This window comes from Engystomops pustulosus, chromosome 3 (assembly GCF_040894005.1).
Source record: "Engystomops pustulosus chromosome 3, aEngPut4.maternal, whole genome shotgun sequence".
Classification (NCBI taxonomy): Eukaryota; Metazoa; Chordata; class Amphibia; order Anura; family Leptodactylidae; genus Engystomops; species Engystomops pustulosus.
The window spans coordinates 76990860-77010899 of record NC_092413.1 but is presented as its reverse complement, the minus strand read 5'-3'; the positions used below and the strand labels follow the sequence as shown (position 1 = coordinate 77010899).

Genomic DNA, 20040 nt, shown 5'->3' with positions numbered 1-20040 from the left:
TCCTTCTGGAGCAGGAGGCGATGTCTGTCACCTCCTCCTTGCAGTATAGGAACACATTCTATGCCTTAACCTTAATGACTTGGGGTCTGAATTGTGATGGGTTTTGACCTGCTCGATTAATCTCAGGGCTCCATGGCCCGATCTCAATGAGCTAATATGTTCACAAAAGCGGGTATTTAGTTTCCTAATTGTTTTCCCTATATAAAACTTTCCACATGTACAATAAAATACATAAACTACAAAATCCGTCTTGCACATGATCAGTTATTTAATTCCTATTGTGTAACCCCCACATGTCAACCTTTTCGTTTTTATGAACTGTGCACAATGGCTACAGTTTCCACATCGAAAATTTCCTTTAGGCATAATGGTTTCTAGCCAATTCTCTAGGTTGGGGTTAAAGCCGCTACTGACTAACTCAGATTTTATTGTTTTCCCTCTGCGGAATGTAACTAGGGGACCTCGAGAGGCTACTTGGTGACAGGTTTATGGTGACAGGTTTAAATAGTCATTTGTTATATGTTGTTTGAGCAGGCAAGTCAGATGAAGCGCCACGGGCGCAAGACAGCTGTCGGTTACCTTGTCCTTGTGTGAGTCCCTGCGTCTCTCCATCCCTGCCGTAATGTTTTTTTGCACATCATGTTTGTAAGTATTACCAATAAACTGGATTGAAAGAAGCTACTTCGGTGAGTGCCATTCTACTTTTCCTGTTTTTGCCGTAAAAATATCAATAACACTTTTTGACTACAATGTTTAGAAATGAGGCGTTTAATAGATATGAATACTTTTACCTACTGTATGGTGCATTCAGATACAACTCAGCATGTTTATCGTCAGATTATGCAATAGTGAGAAAAAGTTATAAATATTTATGTTCTTACCATTGAGTAAAGTGGAATGAAAGTGGAGGGCATTAACTTGTGAAGTATGTTGTCAAGATACTTTCGATAAAGAAACCACATAGAGTTGACATGGGACCTCATCTGTTGAAAAGATAACAATAATGATATTAGAAAAAAAGCTTTTCTCTTCCATTTCTAAAGCAAACTAGTGTCTTCACCACTTTTTAGCTTCTGAAATTGTTCTGTTGTCTCAAAGGAAATCAACCAGTCAAATAAAGTCAATCCTGATCCCGGTGGTAGTCCTCACTAATCTTGACATGCTGGGATCACTTAAAAACAAGACGAGATGTCTGGGGCTCAGGGCTGCCAATTATTCATGCCTCCTATCACGCAGGAGGCATAAATTCATGCCTCTCATGCAACATCACCTACCTCTCCCAGCATGGTGTGAATAAATAGCAACCCCCGGCACCGGACATTTCATCCTCGGGCTCTGTGCTGCTTTTTATAAGTCTCTTTTTTAGGTGATTCCGGCATGTAACGATTAAAGACCACCGCAGGGATTAAGATGAAGAGGACAGTAGATGACTATTTGCAGTGTTTTTTTTTTACTTTTTCTGACTGGTTGAATTCCTTTTAAAACCTGTGCCTCTTTAAGTGTCCTAAGAAGTCTCACAACAGGTCCTGAAATGTGCAAAGAGCGGAACCTTGGGGTTTAAATCTGCCATAGGGAAAAAGAACCCTGTAAATATTCAAGAGCTTGGTAGCTTGTTAGAAGAAATGTTTGGAGGCTTCAACAATGCCAAAGTTTATGCAACCAAGCATTAATTAGGGATGCCTTTATTGCTGCAGATGCTGTTTATTCTTTGAAACTGCTACACAGCTGTATACAGTCATGGCCATAAGTTACAAATGTTAATTTTTACAAAGTCTACTGCATAATGTTTTATAATGGCAATTTGCATATACTCCAGATTTTGCCTGGAAAATGAACTTTTTCCCCTTTCAACACCTTTCAACTTCATTGCAGGCCTGCCTTAAAAGGAGTAGCTAACATCGTTTCATTGATTGCTCCAGTAACACAGGTGTGGGTGTTGATGAGGACATGGCTGGAGATCAATCTGTCATGATTAAGTAAGAATCACACCACTGGACACTTTAAATTAAGGCTGGTGCTTGGCATCATTGTTTCTCTTCTGTTAACCATGGTTATCTCTAAAGAAACACGTGCAGTCATCATTGCTCTTCACAAAACTGGCCTAACAGGGAAGAGTATTGCAGCTAGAAAGATTGTTGACTGAGGTGCAATCTATCGCATCATCGAGGAATTCAAGGAGAGAGGTTCCATTGTTGCCAAAAAGGCTCCAGGGCGCCCAAGATGGACCAGCAAGCACCAGGACCGTCTTTTAAAAGTGTTTCAGCTTCGGGATTGGACTACCAGCAATGCAGAGCTTGCTCAGGAATGGCAGCAGGCAGGTGTGAGTGCATATGACGCACTATGAGGCGGAGACTCTTGGAGCAAGACCTGGTGTCAAGGAGGGCAGCAAAGAAGCCACTTCTCTCCAGAAAAAACATCAGGGACAGACTGATATTCTTCAAAAAGTACAGGGAATTGACTGCTGAGGGATTGGAGTAAAGTCATTTTCTCTGATGAATCCCCTTTCCGATTGTTTGGAACATCTGGAAAACATCTTGTTCGGAGAAGACAAGGTGAGCGATACCACCAGTCTTGTGTCATGGCAACTGTAAAGCATCCTGCAACCATGTGCAATTATGTGTGGGGTTGCTTCTCAGCCAAGGGAATCGGCTCTCTCACAGTCTTGCCTAAAAACACATCCATGAATAAAGAATGGGACCAAAATGTCCTCCAAGAGCAACTTCTCCCAACCGTCCAAGAGCAGTTTGTTGATCAACAATGCCTTTTCCAGCATGATGGAGCACCTTGCCATAAAGCAAAGGTGATAACTAAATGGCTCAGGGAACAAAACATAAGCAACAAAAGACCCAAAAGCCTGGTACAAGACCCAACAAGGGGGGGGGGGCACTTCTGGACCTTACCTTGACCAATAGACCTGACAGGGTATTAGAATTACAGGTTGAGGGTCACCCAAGTAAGAGTGACCAAAAGACTATTCACTTTGAATTAATCTTCAATATGACTTTCAGAAGCGGGGCAAAGCGAACTCTGAACATTAGAATGGCTAATTTTCAACAGCTAACGTGCACCTTAACCCTTTAACAACCCGTGACATAATAGCATGTCCAAGTCGGCTGTGGGTGCATAGAGAGGGCTCACGGGCTGCATATGGTCTGCATATGGTTAACCCGCACATCGCAAGCGGCGGCTTCAAAGAGATGGCGGCCCATGGACACCACAATCTTGATGGAGATCATCGCTCCCTGTGACCTCTTTGGGGACCGGCAATCCACTGCCATGACATCCTCGGGTCTTCCGAAGACCTGAGGCTGTCTCGTTTTAATCCATTCATTACAATGTGCGATCAGCACATTCTAACTGATATAAATGTAAATAAACAGTAAAAGATCAGTATAAAATAGCGCCCAAAGTCGAAAATGGCACTTTTTTACCATTTTGAAAAATATTTAAAAAATCTATAAAAAGTGATCAAAAAGTTGTACAGTCCTAAAAATGGTAGCATTGAAAACTTAATCAAAAGTGACACCAGCGACAGCTCCTTACACCGAAGAAAGTTACAGATTTTTGATTGTGGGGAGTGAAAAATGAAAAAACAAAAAAGGGCAAGGTCTTTAAAGGGTTAAGAGCATAAACTGGGACAATGGGACACATTTACTTAACCAGTCACAGGAGTTCACTGAAAGTGCATTGTCCGTCTGGACAATGTGGATGTAACACACTGTCAGGGCATATGGTGGGGCGCCATTGGGGAAGGGAAGAAGCGCCATTGAGCTTTGCAGGGCACAATAGTTTTCAGATCCCATGACGTGTTTGTATATACCCTAGGGTCACATTCACACGTGGCATTTTGTTTGCATTTTGAAACACAATCTAAAGGCTCCACCTGCAATCACATGTTGAGGTAAGATTGCATTTACTTTGCGTTTAGTTAACATGTTGGAAACACAATGTTACCAAAATATGTGATCATGAGTGGAGCCTTTGGATTGCGTTTCCAAATGTAACCAAAATTCCACTTGTGAATGTGCCCTCAGGTACCACAAGGTACAGAATCATATAGCAAAAGAATGGCCACTAGACAAAACAGAAGTCAAAACACAGAATAGCAAACAAAGATAGCAAGAGCACAAGATACACAGATAAGACTGAATAACCATCACCCAATGAAGGGGCTGTGCAGAATATAAGACAATAATGGACACTACCTCCAGCACGGACTGGCTCAGCTGTCCATCAGTCAAACCATAGCTGTAGACAAAACGAGTTCAAAGGCACACCCAGCTTTCCCAAAGATCAGAAAGGGAGCTGTCAATCACATGCAGCTCTGGGCATGGTTTTCTGGGACAGAAGCTTGAAAGCTGATCCCATCAAAACAATTAGCGACACAAGGCCTATTTTTCAAAACTAGCATGTATCACTTTATCCAGTTATAACTTTGGAAGGCTTTGACTTAAGAGTTAAAACACTTTAAGTGTTTTTGAGTTTGCTTTTCGTTACATTTTGTACTTCAAGTTAGTGGGAAATTTTATTTATGAAAAAAGGTGAATTTGGTTAACATTTTGAAAAAAAAATTGCTATTTTCAAGCTTCAAAATGGTCTCTTTTTCAAACTGATAGTAATACTACTCAAATTAGTTACTAACTAACATTGACCATATCATATAGCTTTGTGTTGGCGTCCTTTTATAAGTGTACTTTTGTTTTATTGCGACGCTAGAAAGATAACAAGTTGAACAGCATTCTCTCAAATTTTTAAGAAAATTTTACAATCAATTATTTTAGGGACCATTTAATTTCTATAGGGGTTTTAGAAGTTTTGTTAATAGAATCCCAGCACATGTCACCCTTTTCTATTAACTTCACCTCTCAAACTATTCAAAACAGCAGGTAGGAAGTTTGTTAACCCTTTGTATGTATTTTACAGAAATTCAAACAAAATGAAGATTTGATTTGGAATTCGCTTATATTCATCATTAATACATTCATTTAGCTGCAAAATTTACCCACATAAACTGAATAGAAAATGCATCTAGGAATATAATGGGCACCCCACATGTGGAGACACACCTCACACCCCACATGTGGATGTAACACACTGTCAGGGCATATGATGGGGCGCCATTGGGGAAGGGATGGAGCGCCATTGTGCTTTTGTAGGGCACAATAGTTTTCAGATGCCATAACGTGTTTGTAGATACCCTGGGGCCACATTCACACGTGGCATTTTGTTTGCTTTTTGAAACACAATCCAAAGGCTCCACCTGCAATCACATGTTGAGGTAAGATTGCATTTACTTTGCGTTTAGTTAACATGTTGGAAACACAATGTTACCAAAATATGTGATCATGAGTGGAGCCTTTGGATTGCGTTTCCAAATGTAACCAAAATTCCACGTGTGAATGTGCCCTCAGGAACCACAAATCCTTATCCCTGGGAGTTTGGCAATGTCAGAACCCTTTAAATTAATGCAGATCAAAATTATATATAGATTATATTATACCCCCAAAAATATTAATAATTCTAAGAGAATACAGACAGAAAAGTGCCTAAGGTGCCAGGAACTTAATGCAGATTTTTTGCATATGGTATGGAATTGTAGGTGGGTTTTCACAATTCTGGGAGGAAATTTATGTAGAGATCTGCAAAATATCTGGGTTGAGCTTCCCTAAGTCACTGGACATGATGGTACTTGGAAATACCTCTGATATAAATGGTTGTTAGAGATCAAGTGCAATGCTTGATGTTGGCTCTATAGATAGCTAGATGTATGTTGATATATGGGTGGAAATCAACCAAACCTCTAGTGATTAAAGATTGGTATAACAGATTGAACAGAAGATATAGATAAAAAGATTTGAAAAAAATAAATATATAGAGGCAAGGAAAGAGAATCCTGCATCTTGTGCCTTTATAATTGGAGTAAAAATCATATTCATACCATTTTGGGTACTGTGCGACCTTTAGACAACCAAATAAGAAAAGCAGCAGCCATCAACAGAGACAGGTTTAAGGAGACCCATCACATTTAAGGAGACCCAGAGTCCCCCTAGTCATCACTTACAGCCCTCAACTGGACATCCTATGTCATATTGCCAAGGAACTCCAACATATTATACATAAAGACACAAGACTAAAAGAAAAATTCCCAGTCCCTCCTCTCCTGTCCTTCTGGCAACCACCAAACCTGAAACAACTGGTTGTCCGGAGTGCCCTGAGACCTCCATCAGAAAGTGGTACCTCACCCTGCCTGCAAAGCAGGTGTAAAACGTGCCAGCACATTCGCACAGGTGACCATGTAACTGTACCTCAAACACAGCAGGTACATAAGATCAAGGGGACCTTTTCCTGCAGGTCCTCTAATGTGGTCTACCTTATTATGTGTCCAACAGTGTCCAACCAAAGGTCTTTATGTTGGGGTAACTTGCCAGAGACTCCATCAGCGCATGAACTCGCACCGACCTGATATTAAAAATGAAAGATCTCCCAGTAGCTGCACATTTCTTTAGAGAGGACCACACTATGAAAGATTTGCAGATTACTATTTTAATGGGACATTTTAAGACACAGAGGGAAAGGAAAGAATAGGAGTATAAATGAATGCAGAGATTCAACACCTTACAAACTGGTCTTAAAGGGTTTGTCCACTTTGAGCAAATATTTCATATGGTTTATGTAAGGAAAAGTTATCCAATTTTCCAATATACTTTCTGTATGAATGGCAAAGCATAAGGGAAGAGGTTGGCCGTTTTAGACCGCCAGGTGGCCAGTGCCAATTAGCGGTGTGCATAAGCGGGGACGCGCTAAAACGAGAAGAGCGACGCTGGAGCGCGGCGAGGTAAGTGAACCTGCTGCTGGGACGAAGGGGCACAGGGAGGCATATGGGTGAGTCTGCGACCTGTCTGAGAAAGGGAAACATCACCGTTTGTTTAAGCAGTCTTCTGAGTATGAGTCTCTGCCCAAGGTCTACAACTACATGAGTGTCTACAATATACGACTATGGACTACGCTGTATAAGCAAACAAAATATATTTACGACAGTGACACTCTCTGGAATAATATTGTGTTGCAAGCACTACTATTTATTGCATGAAACCATGAAAGATATTGCAATTTGCCTGTAAATATTTAGTACTTAAAAGTAAAAAGAAAAATTGGTTTAAAGAAAAAACTTTTTTGTCTTGGATATGGTCTGTTCTGTTAGACACAATTCATGGATGAGTCTGCGACCTGGGACATGGGTCGCAGGAGAACCCGTGACCATAATTATGTGTTAAATGATAAATTTCTTGATAAAACTGATAGAGAAAAAGACTTGGGGCTACTGGTGGATAGTAAACTCTGTTCGCTGTTAAAGCAAATAAAATTATGGGATGTATCAAGAGAAGAATAGATTCACAGGATAAGGACATAGTTTTGCCCTTGTACAAATCACTGGTCAGTCCATACATTGAGCATTAAGTACAGTTTTGGGCACCAGTGTATAAAAAGGACACAGTAGAACTTTAATGGGTGCAGAGGAGAGCTACTAAAATTATTAGGGGAATAGAATACACCGATAGATTACTAAACTTGGAGTGATTTAGCTTAGAAAAAGGACGAGGGTAGATCTCATTACAATGTACACAATTCTGAATGGTCAGTACAAAGATCTTTCCATAGATCCTTTTATTCCTAGGCCTGTGACCAGGACAAGGGGCATCCTCTTTGCCTAGAGGAGAGGCGGTTCTACCATCGCCATAAACAATAATTCTTCTGTGCAAGTAGTGAGTATGGAACACTCTGACACCTGTTGTAATGGCTGATCATTTTTAAATGTTCAAGAGAAGCCTGGCTGCCTTGCTGGAGAGCAATAATATTGTATGGGAATAAAACTTTTTGTTAGTAGTTTCTGTTGATCCAAGGAGTTTTACTGTCCATGAGATTATTATTAGGGATCAGGAAGGAATCCTTCAAATCCTTCCCTGCTTTGGCCCAATGGGCATCAGCCTTGCAGGGTTTTTGCCTTCTGCTCGATTAACGCAATATAATTTATAGGTTGGACTGGATGCACTGATGTCATTTTCTAACCTTTTTACTATGAAACTATGATGATACATTTAATACAGTAACTCGAAGAAATTGTGTTGCATGCTGTATGTTAAAAGTGCATCTAAAAAAAGATGTTGCACACTTTATGAGTAAGATTAAACATTAAGAGTAAACATTAACCCCTTCACGCTCCGTGACGGATATATCCGCCATGGAGCTGTGAAGGTTGTATGAAGAAGGCTCACGGGCTGAGCCTTCTTCATACAGAGATGGGCTTTGCTGCATATCGCAGCAAAGACCCATCGCTATCACCCGCGGTCGGTGCTTGCACCGATCGCGGGTGTTAACCTTTTCTTTGCCGCCAGCAAAGCCGCTGGCGGCACTTTAAATTTGGCGGCGCATGGGCGCCGCCATCTTACCTCCGATTGCCGCTCCCCCGAACGTCATCGGGGGGCGGCGATCGGTTGCCATGGTAGCCTCGGGTCTTCGTTTGACCCGAGGATACATGGCTTCTGCACATGCATAACAATGAGCCTGTGGCTCATTGTAATGTATAGTGAGCAGAAATGCCATATACTGCGATACAGTAGTATTGCAGTATATGGCAGGAGCGATCAGACCATCTAGGGTTAATGTACCCTAGAGGGTCTAAGAAATAGACCTGTGGCTCATTGTAATGTATAGTGAGCAGAAATGCCATATACTGCGATACAGTAGTATTGCAGTATATGGCAGGAGCGATCAGACCATCTAGGGTTAATGTACCCTAGAGGGTCTAAGAAATAGTGGGGAAAAAAAGAAAAAAAAAAGTTTAAAAAATGTAAAAAAATAATAAAATATTAAAAGTTCAAATCACCCCCCTTTCCCTAGAACTGATATAAAATATAATAAATAGTAAAAATCACAGACACATTAGGTATCGCCACGTCCCAAAATGCCCGATCGATCAAAATATAAAAACGGTTATTGAAGGCGGTGACCTCCGGAACGGCAAATGGCGCCCCAAATGTCCAAAACGCGACTTTTACACCTTTTTAGATGACATAAAAAATGTAATAAAAAATTATCAAAATGTCGCACAGTCCTCAAAATGGTAGCAATGAGAATGTCGGCTCATTTCGCAAAAAAAGACACCTCACACAGCTCCAAAGTATGAAAAAGTTATTCGCGTCTGAAGATGGCAAAAAATGTTTTTTCTTTTTTGTACACATTCGTTTAATTTTTGAAAATGTATTAAAACGCAATAAAACCTGTATAAATTTGGTATCACCGCGATCGTACCGAACCAAAGAATAAAATAGAGGTGTTATTTGGAGCGCAGAGGGAAAGTCGTTAAAACTGAGCCCACAAGAACATGACGCACATGCAGTTTTTTTCAATTTTTCCACATTTGGAATTTTTTTGTGGCTTCCCACTACATGGCATGGAATAATAAATAACATCATGGGAAAGTAAAATTTGTTACACACAAAATAAGCCCTCACACAGCTCTATACACGGAATGAAAAAGTTATGGATTTTTGAAGATGGAGAGCGAGAAATTAGCGAAAATAACCTGCGTCCTTAAGGGGTTAATAGTAACAAAACAATAGTTTAACCTGCTAAAGGTAATCGATAAACTTTGGGGGGTTTATAGACAACAAGACAAGATAGGGGGATAGTAGGGTGTAGGGGGAAGGGAGGGGGGAAGGGAGGGGGAATGAGTGATGAAAACGTTTCCTGCCCTGTGCCTACACTCTCGGTTCATGTAGCCCGCATAGACCATGTGATATGGAATTGTCTGTATCTTCCATTCCTCCATATGCGTAATTGAGTCCACCGCCTCTATGCAATTGCAATCAGCTGATCTCCATAATCTGGGGATTATTTGTTGCATGGCCATAAGAAAGTGGTGTAGTAGGCTTTTTTTGTATTTAGCAATGGTTCCAGAAAACATGGACAGAAGCACTAACTCAGGGGTTGGTGTGATCTTTCCCTGGCAGATGTTTTTATAGAGATCAAAGATGGCCTATCAGAGGTCCTGTACGGGTCCACACTCCCACCATATGTAGATCATAGAGACCACCGGTGACAGAGGGAAACATTTTGTGCAGCCTTACTGGCGTTTTTCTACCATTGTGTCAGTATTTTGTAACTTATGTGTCTAAATCAAGGCCTTCTGCCATTGCGCAAAAGTGAATTATTTATTAAGGTCCCCTTCCCAGACACTTGCGGGGAGGTTGATGTTAAGGAGCACTGATTTATGTGTGTTAACTTTAAAATTGCTTACCCTGCCTGTTTTACCCTGTTAAATTCCTTTAGAATTGCAGGCAATGTTGTTTTAGGTGACGTAAAGTATAACAGCAAGTCATCCGCAAATAAGGACAGTTTACAGTGTCTTTCTACCACTGTAAAGCCGGGGATATCAGTGTTTGCTCTTAAGGAGTTCGCCAAGGGTTTCATTGCTAATAGATAAAGGAAAGGGGGCATCTCTATTGTGCCCTGTTCGTAATAGGAAGTGGATCTGATAGCGAACCATTGACTTGAACTAGAGCTGTTGGATCACGGTAGAGTGCCATTATGACATGCAGCAGTTTAGGGCCCAAACCTATTTTCTGGAGCACTGCTTACAGGAATTCCCATCTCACTCTGTCAAAAGCCTTCTCCACATCTACCGTAAGAAGGCATAGTTTGTTTCTGTTTGTGCATGCTCTCGTCATTGTGTTGTCTTTGGCCTCCCTTCCTGGCACGAAGCCCACTTCTTGATGTGTAAGATCTGGGATGTGTGGTAAAGGCGTAAGGCCATCATTTTCGCAAACAGTTTTATATCTACATTTAGCAGGGATATAAGCCTTAAGTCCCCGCATGTGGTCAATGGTTTTCCCGGTTTGGGCAAGACTGTGATAGTTGCTTGTAGGGATTAACCCAGGAAGGGGGGTGCCATTCACTGTTGTGTTAAATACTTGTAGAAGTATGGGCGTAATGTCACTAAACATTTTAAAGAAGCGAACTGTGAAACCACCTGGGGCAGGTATCTTTCCAGATTTCAGGTCTTTACAGAACATAAGAGTAAAAGATTCATTAAAGTCCTGGTCCGTAATATTACCTTTTAATGTTTCCCATAGTTAGATGAACTAGATTACATACCGCATGGCTTACAGCTACAATTAAATGGTCAATTAATGAAAAAAAAAGGCATATAAAAATATAAATCTGACGTGTCACCTGAGGCAGTAATTACAAAACACTTACCAAAATCTGTAAGAAGGAATCACAATCAGCCAAATTACAAAATGAAAGACAGATGGCCAAAGATAGCAAAACAAATCCTAAGACATTTTTTTAAGTATATCAATGCAAGAAAAAAATGGGTTAGAGCAAGTTGGACCCCTACATTCTGAAAATGGGGCATTGGTGACTGGAGAACAAGAGAAGGCGGAAATACTACATAGGTTTTTTAGCTCAGTTTATACAACAGAAGAAAGAACTTCTGCCATGGGTGGTGCCAGTGTGACGCATCCTGTAATATACTAGACTGGCTAGTATATTAATAGATTTTTTATATATTAAAGAATTCAGTTCTGTTATTGCTGTGCCGCTGTGTTAAATCTTCAGGGATTCCCTAATGCCTGGTACAAAGTCAAGTGACTGTGCAAGGCAAATGTGGTGCCAATATTTTTAAAGGCTCTAGAACTTTGCCAGGCAATTACAGGCCTGTAACCTTAACTGCGATTGTGGGAAAAATATTGGAAGGGTTGCTAAAAGACTACATACAGGAGTATGTGACATCAAATGGTATAATAAGTGACAGCCAGCATGGGTTTAACTAAGGATAGAAGTCTTCAGACTAATCTGATCTGCTTCTATGAAGCGGTGAGCCGCTGTGGATATTCTGCAGAGAGCTTCAAGAAGGGTCTAGATATCTTTTTACACCTGAATAACATTGACGGTTATAATAATAATAATTCTTTATTTATGTAGCGCTGCACAAAGCATGTCAAATTGGTCCCTGTCCCCATGGGGCTCACAATCTAAACAACCTAACAGTATGTTTTGGAGTGTGGGAGGACCCAGAGAAAACCCACGCAAACATACAAACTCTTTGCAGATGTTGACCTGGGTGGGAATCGAACCCAGGACCCCAGTGCTGCAAGGCAGAAGTGCTACTCAGTCAGCCACCGAATTGTTTCCCCTAAATCCTCCTCATCTAATTCCTTCCCTTCCTTGGTCTAACTTTATGGACTAGTGTCTTTTTTTGAACTGTATAAATTATGATACTATTATACGAAAGATTTAGACTTTTTCTTAATCTGATGCCAATAACTTTTTCAAACTTTGGAATATAAAGGGTGTCATTTTTATAGGTATGAGCCTCATTTTGTAGACTATGAACATTTGATAACTTTTTATTAAAAGGCTCTTTCACAGATCCTGCTGCGGCAGTCATGGGCTGTTATAGCACCTGTTTGGTACTCCCTGATTACATCACACCCAATTGATTCCATTTTAGTAATGTTTGATTGCAGCACTTAAAAGAGGGGTACCATCAAAATCAAGCATGATAAATCAGGGACTCTTATTAATACATCCATGCACTGTGACTGAGGTAATCTTCTTTTATCTCCTTCCTAATGAGCCAGAATGGCTCAGGAGGTGTATTTCCAGAGCCTCTTTGTGCTGTGGCTTAATTGGCTGTTACACTCTGCCAGAGCACTTCCCCCCTCCCACTGTGTACTAAACTTACTGCTGCCATGAGATTTCAGCAGACAGAGGAAGGAGAAGTGCAGAGGGAGATAAAGAGGGACATGCTTACGCCCAGTGTAAAAGCAAGTATGCATGGAGGGACTCTGGTAACAACCCCAGTTCGCTTCTCATTAGCATAATGTTAAAGGTTCATTTTAGGAGGAAGCCATAGATAACAAATACAAGAAGATTACCACAATCACAGTGCACAGAACTATGAGTAGGAGTCTCTGGTTTATCTTGATTTTGATATTCCATTCCCTTTAATCAAAAATTCCTCTGTTTTAACCCCTTAACGACGCACACCGCACTATTACGGGTGCGGGTACATGGAGATGGCTCACGGGCTGCCCCCTCTCCATAGCCGGTAAGTCTTTGCTGCATATTGCAGCAAAGACTTATCGGTAACACCCGCGATTGGTGTGAGCTCCACCATCACCATCAGCGAAGCTGCCGGCGGCTTCATAAGGATGGCGTTGCATGGGCGTCCCAATCTTGCCGAAGATCGTTGCTCCCCATGACGTCATCATGGAGCGGTGATCCATTTCTATGAAAGCCTCGGGTCTTCCGAAGACCTGAGACTGTCTCGTTTTAACCCATTCATTACAATGTGCTAATTCCACATTGTAATGAATGAGGAAGAAAATCCCTGTGGTATGGCAGTATATGGTAGGATCGATCAGACAAACTAGGGTTAAAGTACCCTAGGGAATCTGAAAAATAGTCAAAATAAAAAAAGTTTTAAAAAAAATTATAATAAAAAAACATAAAAATTCAAATCACCCCTTTGCCTAGAAGTCATATAAATATAAATAAACAGTAAAAATCATAAACACATTAGATATTGCCGCATCCGAAAATGCCAGATCTAGCAAAATATACAGAAAATAGTGCCCAAAGTTGAAGGTGCCACTTTTTTGCCATTTTGAAAAATATAAAAAATTCAGTTCTAAAAATGATAGCATTGAAAACGTCACCAAAGTCTCAAAACCTGACGCCACCCACAGCTCAGTACACTGAAGTATGAAAAAGTTATTAGCACCAGAAGATGAAAGGGAGGGAAGGGTCTTACTCCCAGTGATGGGGGACCCTATGAAATCACTTATTAGGTATAAACAGAATACAAACAGTGATTAAGAAATTTAAATTACTTCTTTATTGCCAATTATATACAAAGGAAAGAAGAGGTCTTTGTGGAGTTTTTGTGGATGAGTTTGTAGTCACTGCACTGATGGTCAGTCTGTAGGTAAAAAGAGGATGATTGAGCATATAGAAATCTGCTAAAGGTGACCTCAGATATAGTTTATATAGTATATAATGAGGACTCACCTTAAGTGTTGCTCGTGTTTATCAAGAATCCTCAACAAAAAGAATCTGTGTAGCTTGGGCAATAGCCAAAGTTAATTCACCTTGGCCTAGATGACTGTCAAGCAGAGTCAATAATGGTCTTAGGTGAGGGAGATACAGATCCCACAAGGGTACACAGAGTGCAGAAAAGAAACGGAAGGGGTGAATCATAGACGATAGTCCAATTGGGCTTTGGTTTGGTTAACCAGATAGTCATGTAAAGTCCCTAGATAGGCCCTATTTAGGACGAAGTCTATCACTCCCTAGATGCCTAGCCTCGGAACTCTGGTTCTATGTGACCAGAGTGCCGACGGAAGGGGTGAATCATAGACGATAGTCCAATTGGGCTTTGGTTTGGTTAACCAGATAGTCATGTAAAGTCCCTAGATAGGCCCTATTTAGGACGAAGTCTATCACTCCCTAGATGCCTAGCCTCGGAACTCTGGTCCTATGTGACCAGAGTGCCGACTGGAACCTGACCCTGCGATAACTGGCCCTATTGTAGACCAATTCAGCAGGTATAGTCAGGTTTGAAAAGTCCTTTGACATCGAGTGCTGTCACAACTCAGTGAAAGAACTATGTCATGTGGTGTAAATCACGATGAGGGTGTAGAACCCGAGTCCCGACAAGGCTTGTTTCGCCCTATTGGGCTCATCAGGAGAACGCTGGGTTCTTCAGGGAACGCCCTATTAACAGACATTGCATATGTGCCATGTTAGTCCCCACGGGTTAAAGGTGGCAGACAAGAAATTATGCATTGTATATGTAAACAAGTGTGTTTAAGTTAGGTCTTACCTTAGCACCGTAGGGGATAGCAAGGGAGTAAAGGAGGAAGCCAGGCCGTATGTGGCTGTTCAGAGTGGCGGTGCAGCTCCTGATATCAGCCGTGCTCACCAGTGGGTCGTCCTGACTGAGTATAGTGCAGGGATTTTAAAGTGACGCGCCATGACAGGGGGCACGCCTCCTTCCGCCCCGGATCGCCCACCCACCAATCATGGAGGTACTGTGAAATAGGAGGGGCGGGCAAACCGGGCGCACGGCAGGTGTGCGCCAGAAAAATCTTTTCCGGCGCAGAGTCGATGCAGGGATGCGACTCGCGCATGCGCAAAGGTGACGGAGACCCGCCGAGCGTGCGCACACGCCACTGCGCGTGCGCATTGTCGCCTGTACGATCCTGCACCCATGGGCTAATTCCCAGAGGTGGGCGGACCATAGGCAGCAAAGGGGAGGAGACGGGGAGGTAGTAGATGAAGTCAAGCGCAGTCGGCATGTGTAGGTAAGGATAATAAGAACAGCACGTGCCATATTAAAATTGGACCACAATGTGCCATTGGCACAGAAAGGGTCCTGATTAGGGATTTGAAGGCATGTTGATCCCAGTAACTGTGTGTAGGAGCGAGGTAATAGTGTCGGACACAGGAGTAATCGATAGAAATGAATTTTTTGGTTGATCTTCAAAAATAGTTCGTGTGACAGGGGACCCTGTCATTGGATAGTGAACATCTTGATGTTAGTTACAGGAAGCATGAGAAACTTAACTGTTCATTGAGGCCCAGTGGAGATTCCGTTTGCATGCGGAAAATCCATCTGGTCTCTTTTTGTCTCAAAAGTCGGTCCCAGTCGCCTCCCCTGTCAGGGGGTCTGACCAGATCTATACCAATAAAGAGGAGGCCTGCTGTGTCACCCTGGTGTTGGTCGTGAATATGTCTGGCCAATGGTTTGTCCCTATTGTGTTTTATGTCACCCAGGTGTTCGCCTATCCTGCGGCGGAATTCGCTGAATGTTTTACCAATATACTGTTTCCCGCATTTGCAGGTAGCTAGGTAGATCACACCGAGGGATTTGCAGTTGATAAATTGGTTTATGTTGTACGTGCATCCTGTGGTATTACTCTTGAAGTTCTTGCAACTTCTTATCACTGGGCATGCAATACATCCGCTGCAACGATAGCAGCCTTTTATGTCGTGTCTGAGCCAAGTTTGTGCTGCCTTCCGTTTTACGAAGTGGCTGTGTACTACCCTGTCCCTAATGCTGCGACCTCTTCTGTAGGTGATGGAGGGTTGTTCAGTGGTGACAGAGGTTAAGTCAGGGTCCATACGCAAGATATGCCAGTGTTTGGTCAGTATTCTGCGTATGGTGTCTGCACCTCCATCATAAGTACCTATAAGTCGAATGGTCTGTGGCATGGGCAGTTTAGGTTGGGTAGTCAGTAATTGAGTTCGGTCTAACAACCGGGGCTCTGTTATATGCAGTTTTAAGGATGGAGTCTGGATGGAGCCAGGAATCTAGAGCGGAGTTCCTTGGCTTCTGTGGGGAATTCCTTTAGAGTGGAACAGTTCCTTCGAGCACCAGAAGATGGCAAAATCAAAAAAAAAAATCTTGTACAGGAGGTTTTAATTTTTGTAAATGTATGAAAACATTATAAAACTTATACAAATTTAGTTTCTCCAGGATGGTACCGACCTAAAGAATAAAGTAGGCATGTCATTAGAAAGTAGACAAGCCCACTAGAAAATGACGCAAATGCATTTTTTTCACCATATTCCTGCATTTGGATTTTATTCCGCTTCCCAGTAAACAGCATGTTATATTCAATACCATACGCAGAAAACAAGCCATCACAGAGCTCTTTACATGTAAAAAAAAAAAGTTATACATTTTTGAAGGTGGGGAGTGAAAAATGGAAATGAAAAAACAAAAAAGGGCCAGGTCGTTAAGGGAACGTTAACAGAACAACTTAAACTGTACCTCTTTGTAATTGTACATGGCCAGGTCTGAAATTGCATGAGCATCAGGTACCCTAAGTTGTGAAAATTCGGGGACACAGATTCCTGCAAAAAAAATAAAATAAAGGAGGAAAAAATAAATTAAATAGATAAAAGCACATTGAAATCAACAAAGTCATAACTGATTTATTGAGCCATTAGCAGATTTGACATAACGAGTATTTTGTATGTGTCATATGCATGGCTAAATCTTTGAGAAAAGCATATACTACTGGCAGAATCAATCCTCAATGAAACATGTACAAAGAAAAAAGAGCCAACAGGGGGCAGTGCCTCATGTAATATTTTCTAGCAATGCAAACCAACATCATTAATCCCCACAATTAAGGTGCTCACGAAGGTGGGGGGAGAGGGCAAGGGAGTGCGGGGCAATTTGTATTAGCACATGAACTGCAAGGCCCCACAGTACTCGTTGAAGCCAAAAAGAATAGAATCTGGTTGAGGGTTGCTAACACAAATTCTTAAAACATTGATGACCTGCTGAGCCCTGCTCACAGAAATCCAACAACACAATAAGGGCTTGCATTTTATCCAAAAATATGGGGAACTATAGGGCACTTTCACCTTAAGCTATTGGTTCCAGGAATGCTTATGCAAAAATATTTGAGGATTTAAAAATGAAGGAATTTTATAAAAAAAATATAAAACATACAGCACAGAGATACTACCAGCACATCACCGGGCCAGAGAAAGGAGAGTGGTGTGCTTGCTGATAGTAGCTAGCATCCAACTAGTTACAATAGAAATGCGGCAGGAGTAAAATCTAGGCTGCCAGAGTATACAGACACACACTAGCTGAGCTCCGCTGCCAGCACAGGGGTTAAAGCAACCATACATTGTAGAAACAGAGCGAACCTACCCAGCTTTGGTGCCTACCTCACCACACTACTGCATGAGGCACCAACCAGAGGGCACAACTCTGTACCTGATGTTGGCAACCATGCACCGAAAGATGAAGTAATGGATTTTTTGATGGCTTTTGGATTGCGTCTTCAGATATATTGGAGAATAAGCTACCACTATCCTCAAATGCACATTCAAAAGGGATCTGACCCATCTACCGGTAGTATCATAGTATCATAGTGGTACAACCGTTTTTATTTTTAAAGTTGCATTCTCTTCTGCAACTCCTACTAAATTATTACCTACTATTGCTCGGGATTGGAGTATTTGCTCCAAAGTTGCAACTTTTTATAAAACAGTTTTTATTGTAGCAAGCATCATTAAAGATCCTGAAAACATTCAAGTCATTAGTGTATATTACGTTTGGATGTACAAAGTCTAGAGCGAAATGTAGAAAACAACTGTGAGTACATTCTTATGCATATGTAGATCTTTTACAATAGACAAATAATAGATACATTTAGAAATTGAGTGATAAACAAAAAAACAATGAAGTGAGTCATAAGAACATTTGCATCATCAACTTAAATAAAAAGTTGGTGCAGCATGATTCAAGTTTTTAAAGGAGCGAAGACAGCAGGAACTCTATTAGCTTATAATGTAAAAAAACAATGAAAAATCCAACCTTACCAAAGGGAATTATTATGTGACAATAGAGAATTGAACCTATTTGTGTTGTAGGGTAAGGAATGTAAACGTTGTCCTGCAATGGCAGAATAATTTAATGATCTTGATGTAGACCAGGGGTAGGGAACCTATGGCTCGGGAGCCAGATATGGCTCTTTTGTTGGCTGCATCTGGTTCTCAGACAGATCTTTAATAAATAGTGATGGCTGCTGTGTGTCTTAGACTAATCACTGGACACAGGCAGTGATGTAAACGCTGCCTACGTCCTTTGTAGGACCCAGGCGCCATCGCCCCCATCGTCTAAGCCTGCGTCAAAGAGAAGAGCATATGAGCGATGAGGAGCTGGCTGCAGGGAGCACTGGTAATTAAATATTCTTTTTTTTTTTTTTTTGCTGTGACTACTTATCTACTGGGGGGGGGGCATGTGCTGGGGCTGCCTATCTACTGGGGGCGGGCATGTGCTGGGGCTGCCTATCTACTGGGGGCGGGCATGTGCTGGGGCTGCCTATCTACTTGGGGGGGCATGTGCAGGGGCTGCCTTTCTACTGGGGGGGGCATGTGCTGGGGCTGCCTTTCTACTGGGGGGGGGCATGTGCTGGGGCTGCCTATCTACTGGGGGGGGGGCAGGTGCTGGGGCTGCCTATCTACTGGAAAGGCAGGAGGCACTAAGATCCAGCAGGGGAAGCTGGGAGCCACCAGTCTTTATAGGGACCCGGGAAGTGGGCAGCGCCAATCAGCGGCGCACTGGCCCTTTAGATCTACAAGTGCTGGTGCGCGCTGGCCATCCAGGACAGAAACTGGAAAGTGGAGAGTTGAGTGAGCTTGGAAAGGGTCGCCGCCATGGAGAGTAGCACGGGTGTGCCTGCGATCTGAGATGTAGATCGCAGGGGCACCCGTGATACTGGGACTACCTATCTACTGGGAGGCATGTGCATATTTTAGGGCTCTTACGGAATAACATTTTAAAATATGTGGCGTTCGTGGCTCTCTCAGCCAAAAAGGTTCCTGACCCCTGATGTAGACTGTACATTGTGTTTTTAAATCTAGGGACAAAGTAGTTAGTGTCTGACTAGTTTAAAAAAAATTGCCATCTTCTGACGCTAATAACTTTTTCATACTTTGGTGCACGGATCTGTGTGATGTGTCATTTTTTGCGAAATGAGACAACGTTTTCATTGCTACCATTTTGAGGACTTTTCATTACATTTTTTATGTCATGTAAAAAGGTGTAAAAGTCGGGTTTCGGATATTTGGGCGCCATTTCCCGTCTCGGAGGTCACCGCCGATTATAACCATTTTTATATTTTGATAGATCGGGCATTTTGGGAAACCTAATGTGTCTGTGATTTTTACTGTTTATTATGTTTTATATCAGTTCTAGGGAAAGGGGGATGATTTGAACTTTTAATATTTTAGTAATTTTTTACATTTTTTAAACTTTTTTCTTTTTTTTCACTATTTCTTAGAACATCTAGGGTACATTAACCCTAGATGGTCCAATTGTTCTTACAATATGCTGCAATAATAAATGTCAGCCCCCATATAGTATACAGCCAGCCCCCATATAGAATACAGCCAGCCCCCATGTAGTATACAGCCAGCCCCCATGTAGTATACAGCCAGCCC

At 41.8% G+C, this 20040-nt stretch overlaps 1 protein-coding gene across 4 annotated transcripts in view; it reads right to left on the bottom strand.

The window, feature by feature from the left end:
* The window catches only part of KMO (kynurenine 3-monooxygenase), a 191393-nt gene that overhangs the window by 10781 nt on the left and 160572 nt on the right, over positions 1-20040 (bottom strand). For all 4 annotated transcript variants that reach the window (XM_072141155.1, XM_072141157.1, XM_072141154.1 and 1 more), the window contains 2 exons: positions 16847-16929; positions 882-983 (listed from right to left, as the gene is read on the bottom strand). In XM_072141155.1, coding sequence (XP_071997256.1) covers positions 882-983; positions 16847-16929 — 185 coding nt within the window. The remainder of the gene's footprint in view (positions 1-881; positions 984-16846; positions 16930-20040) is intronic.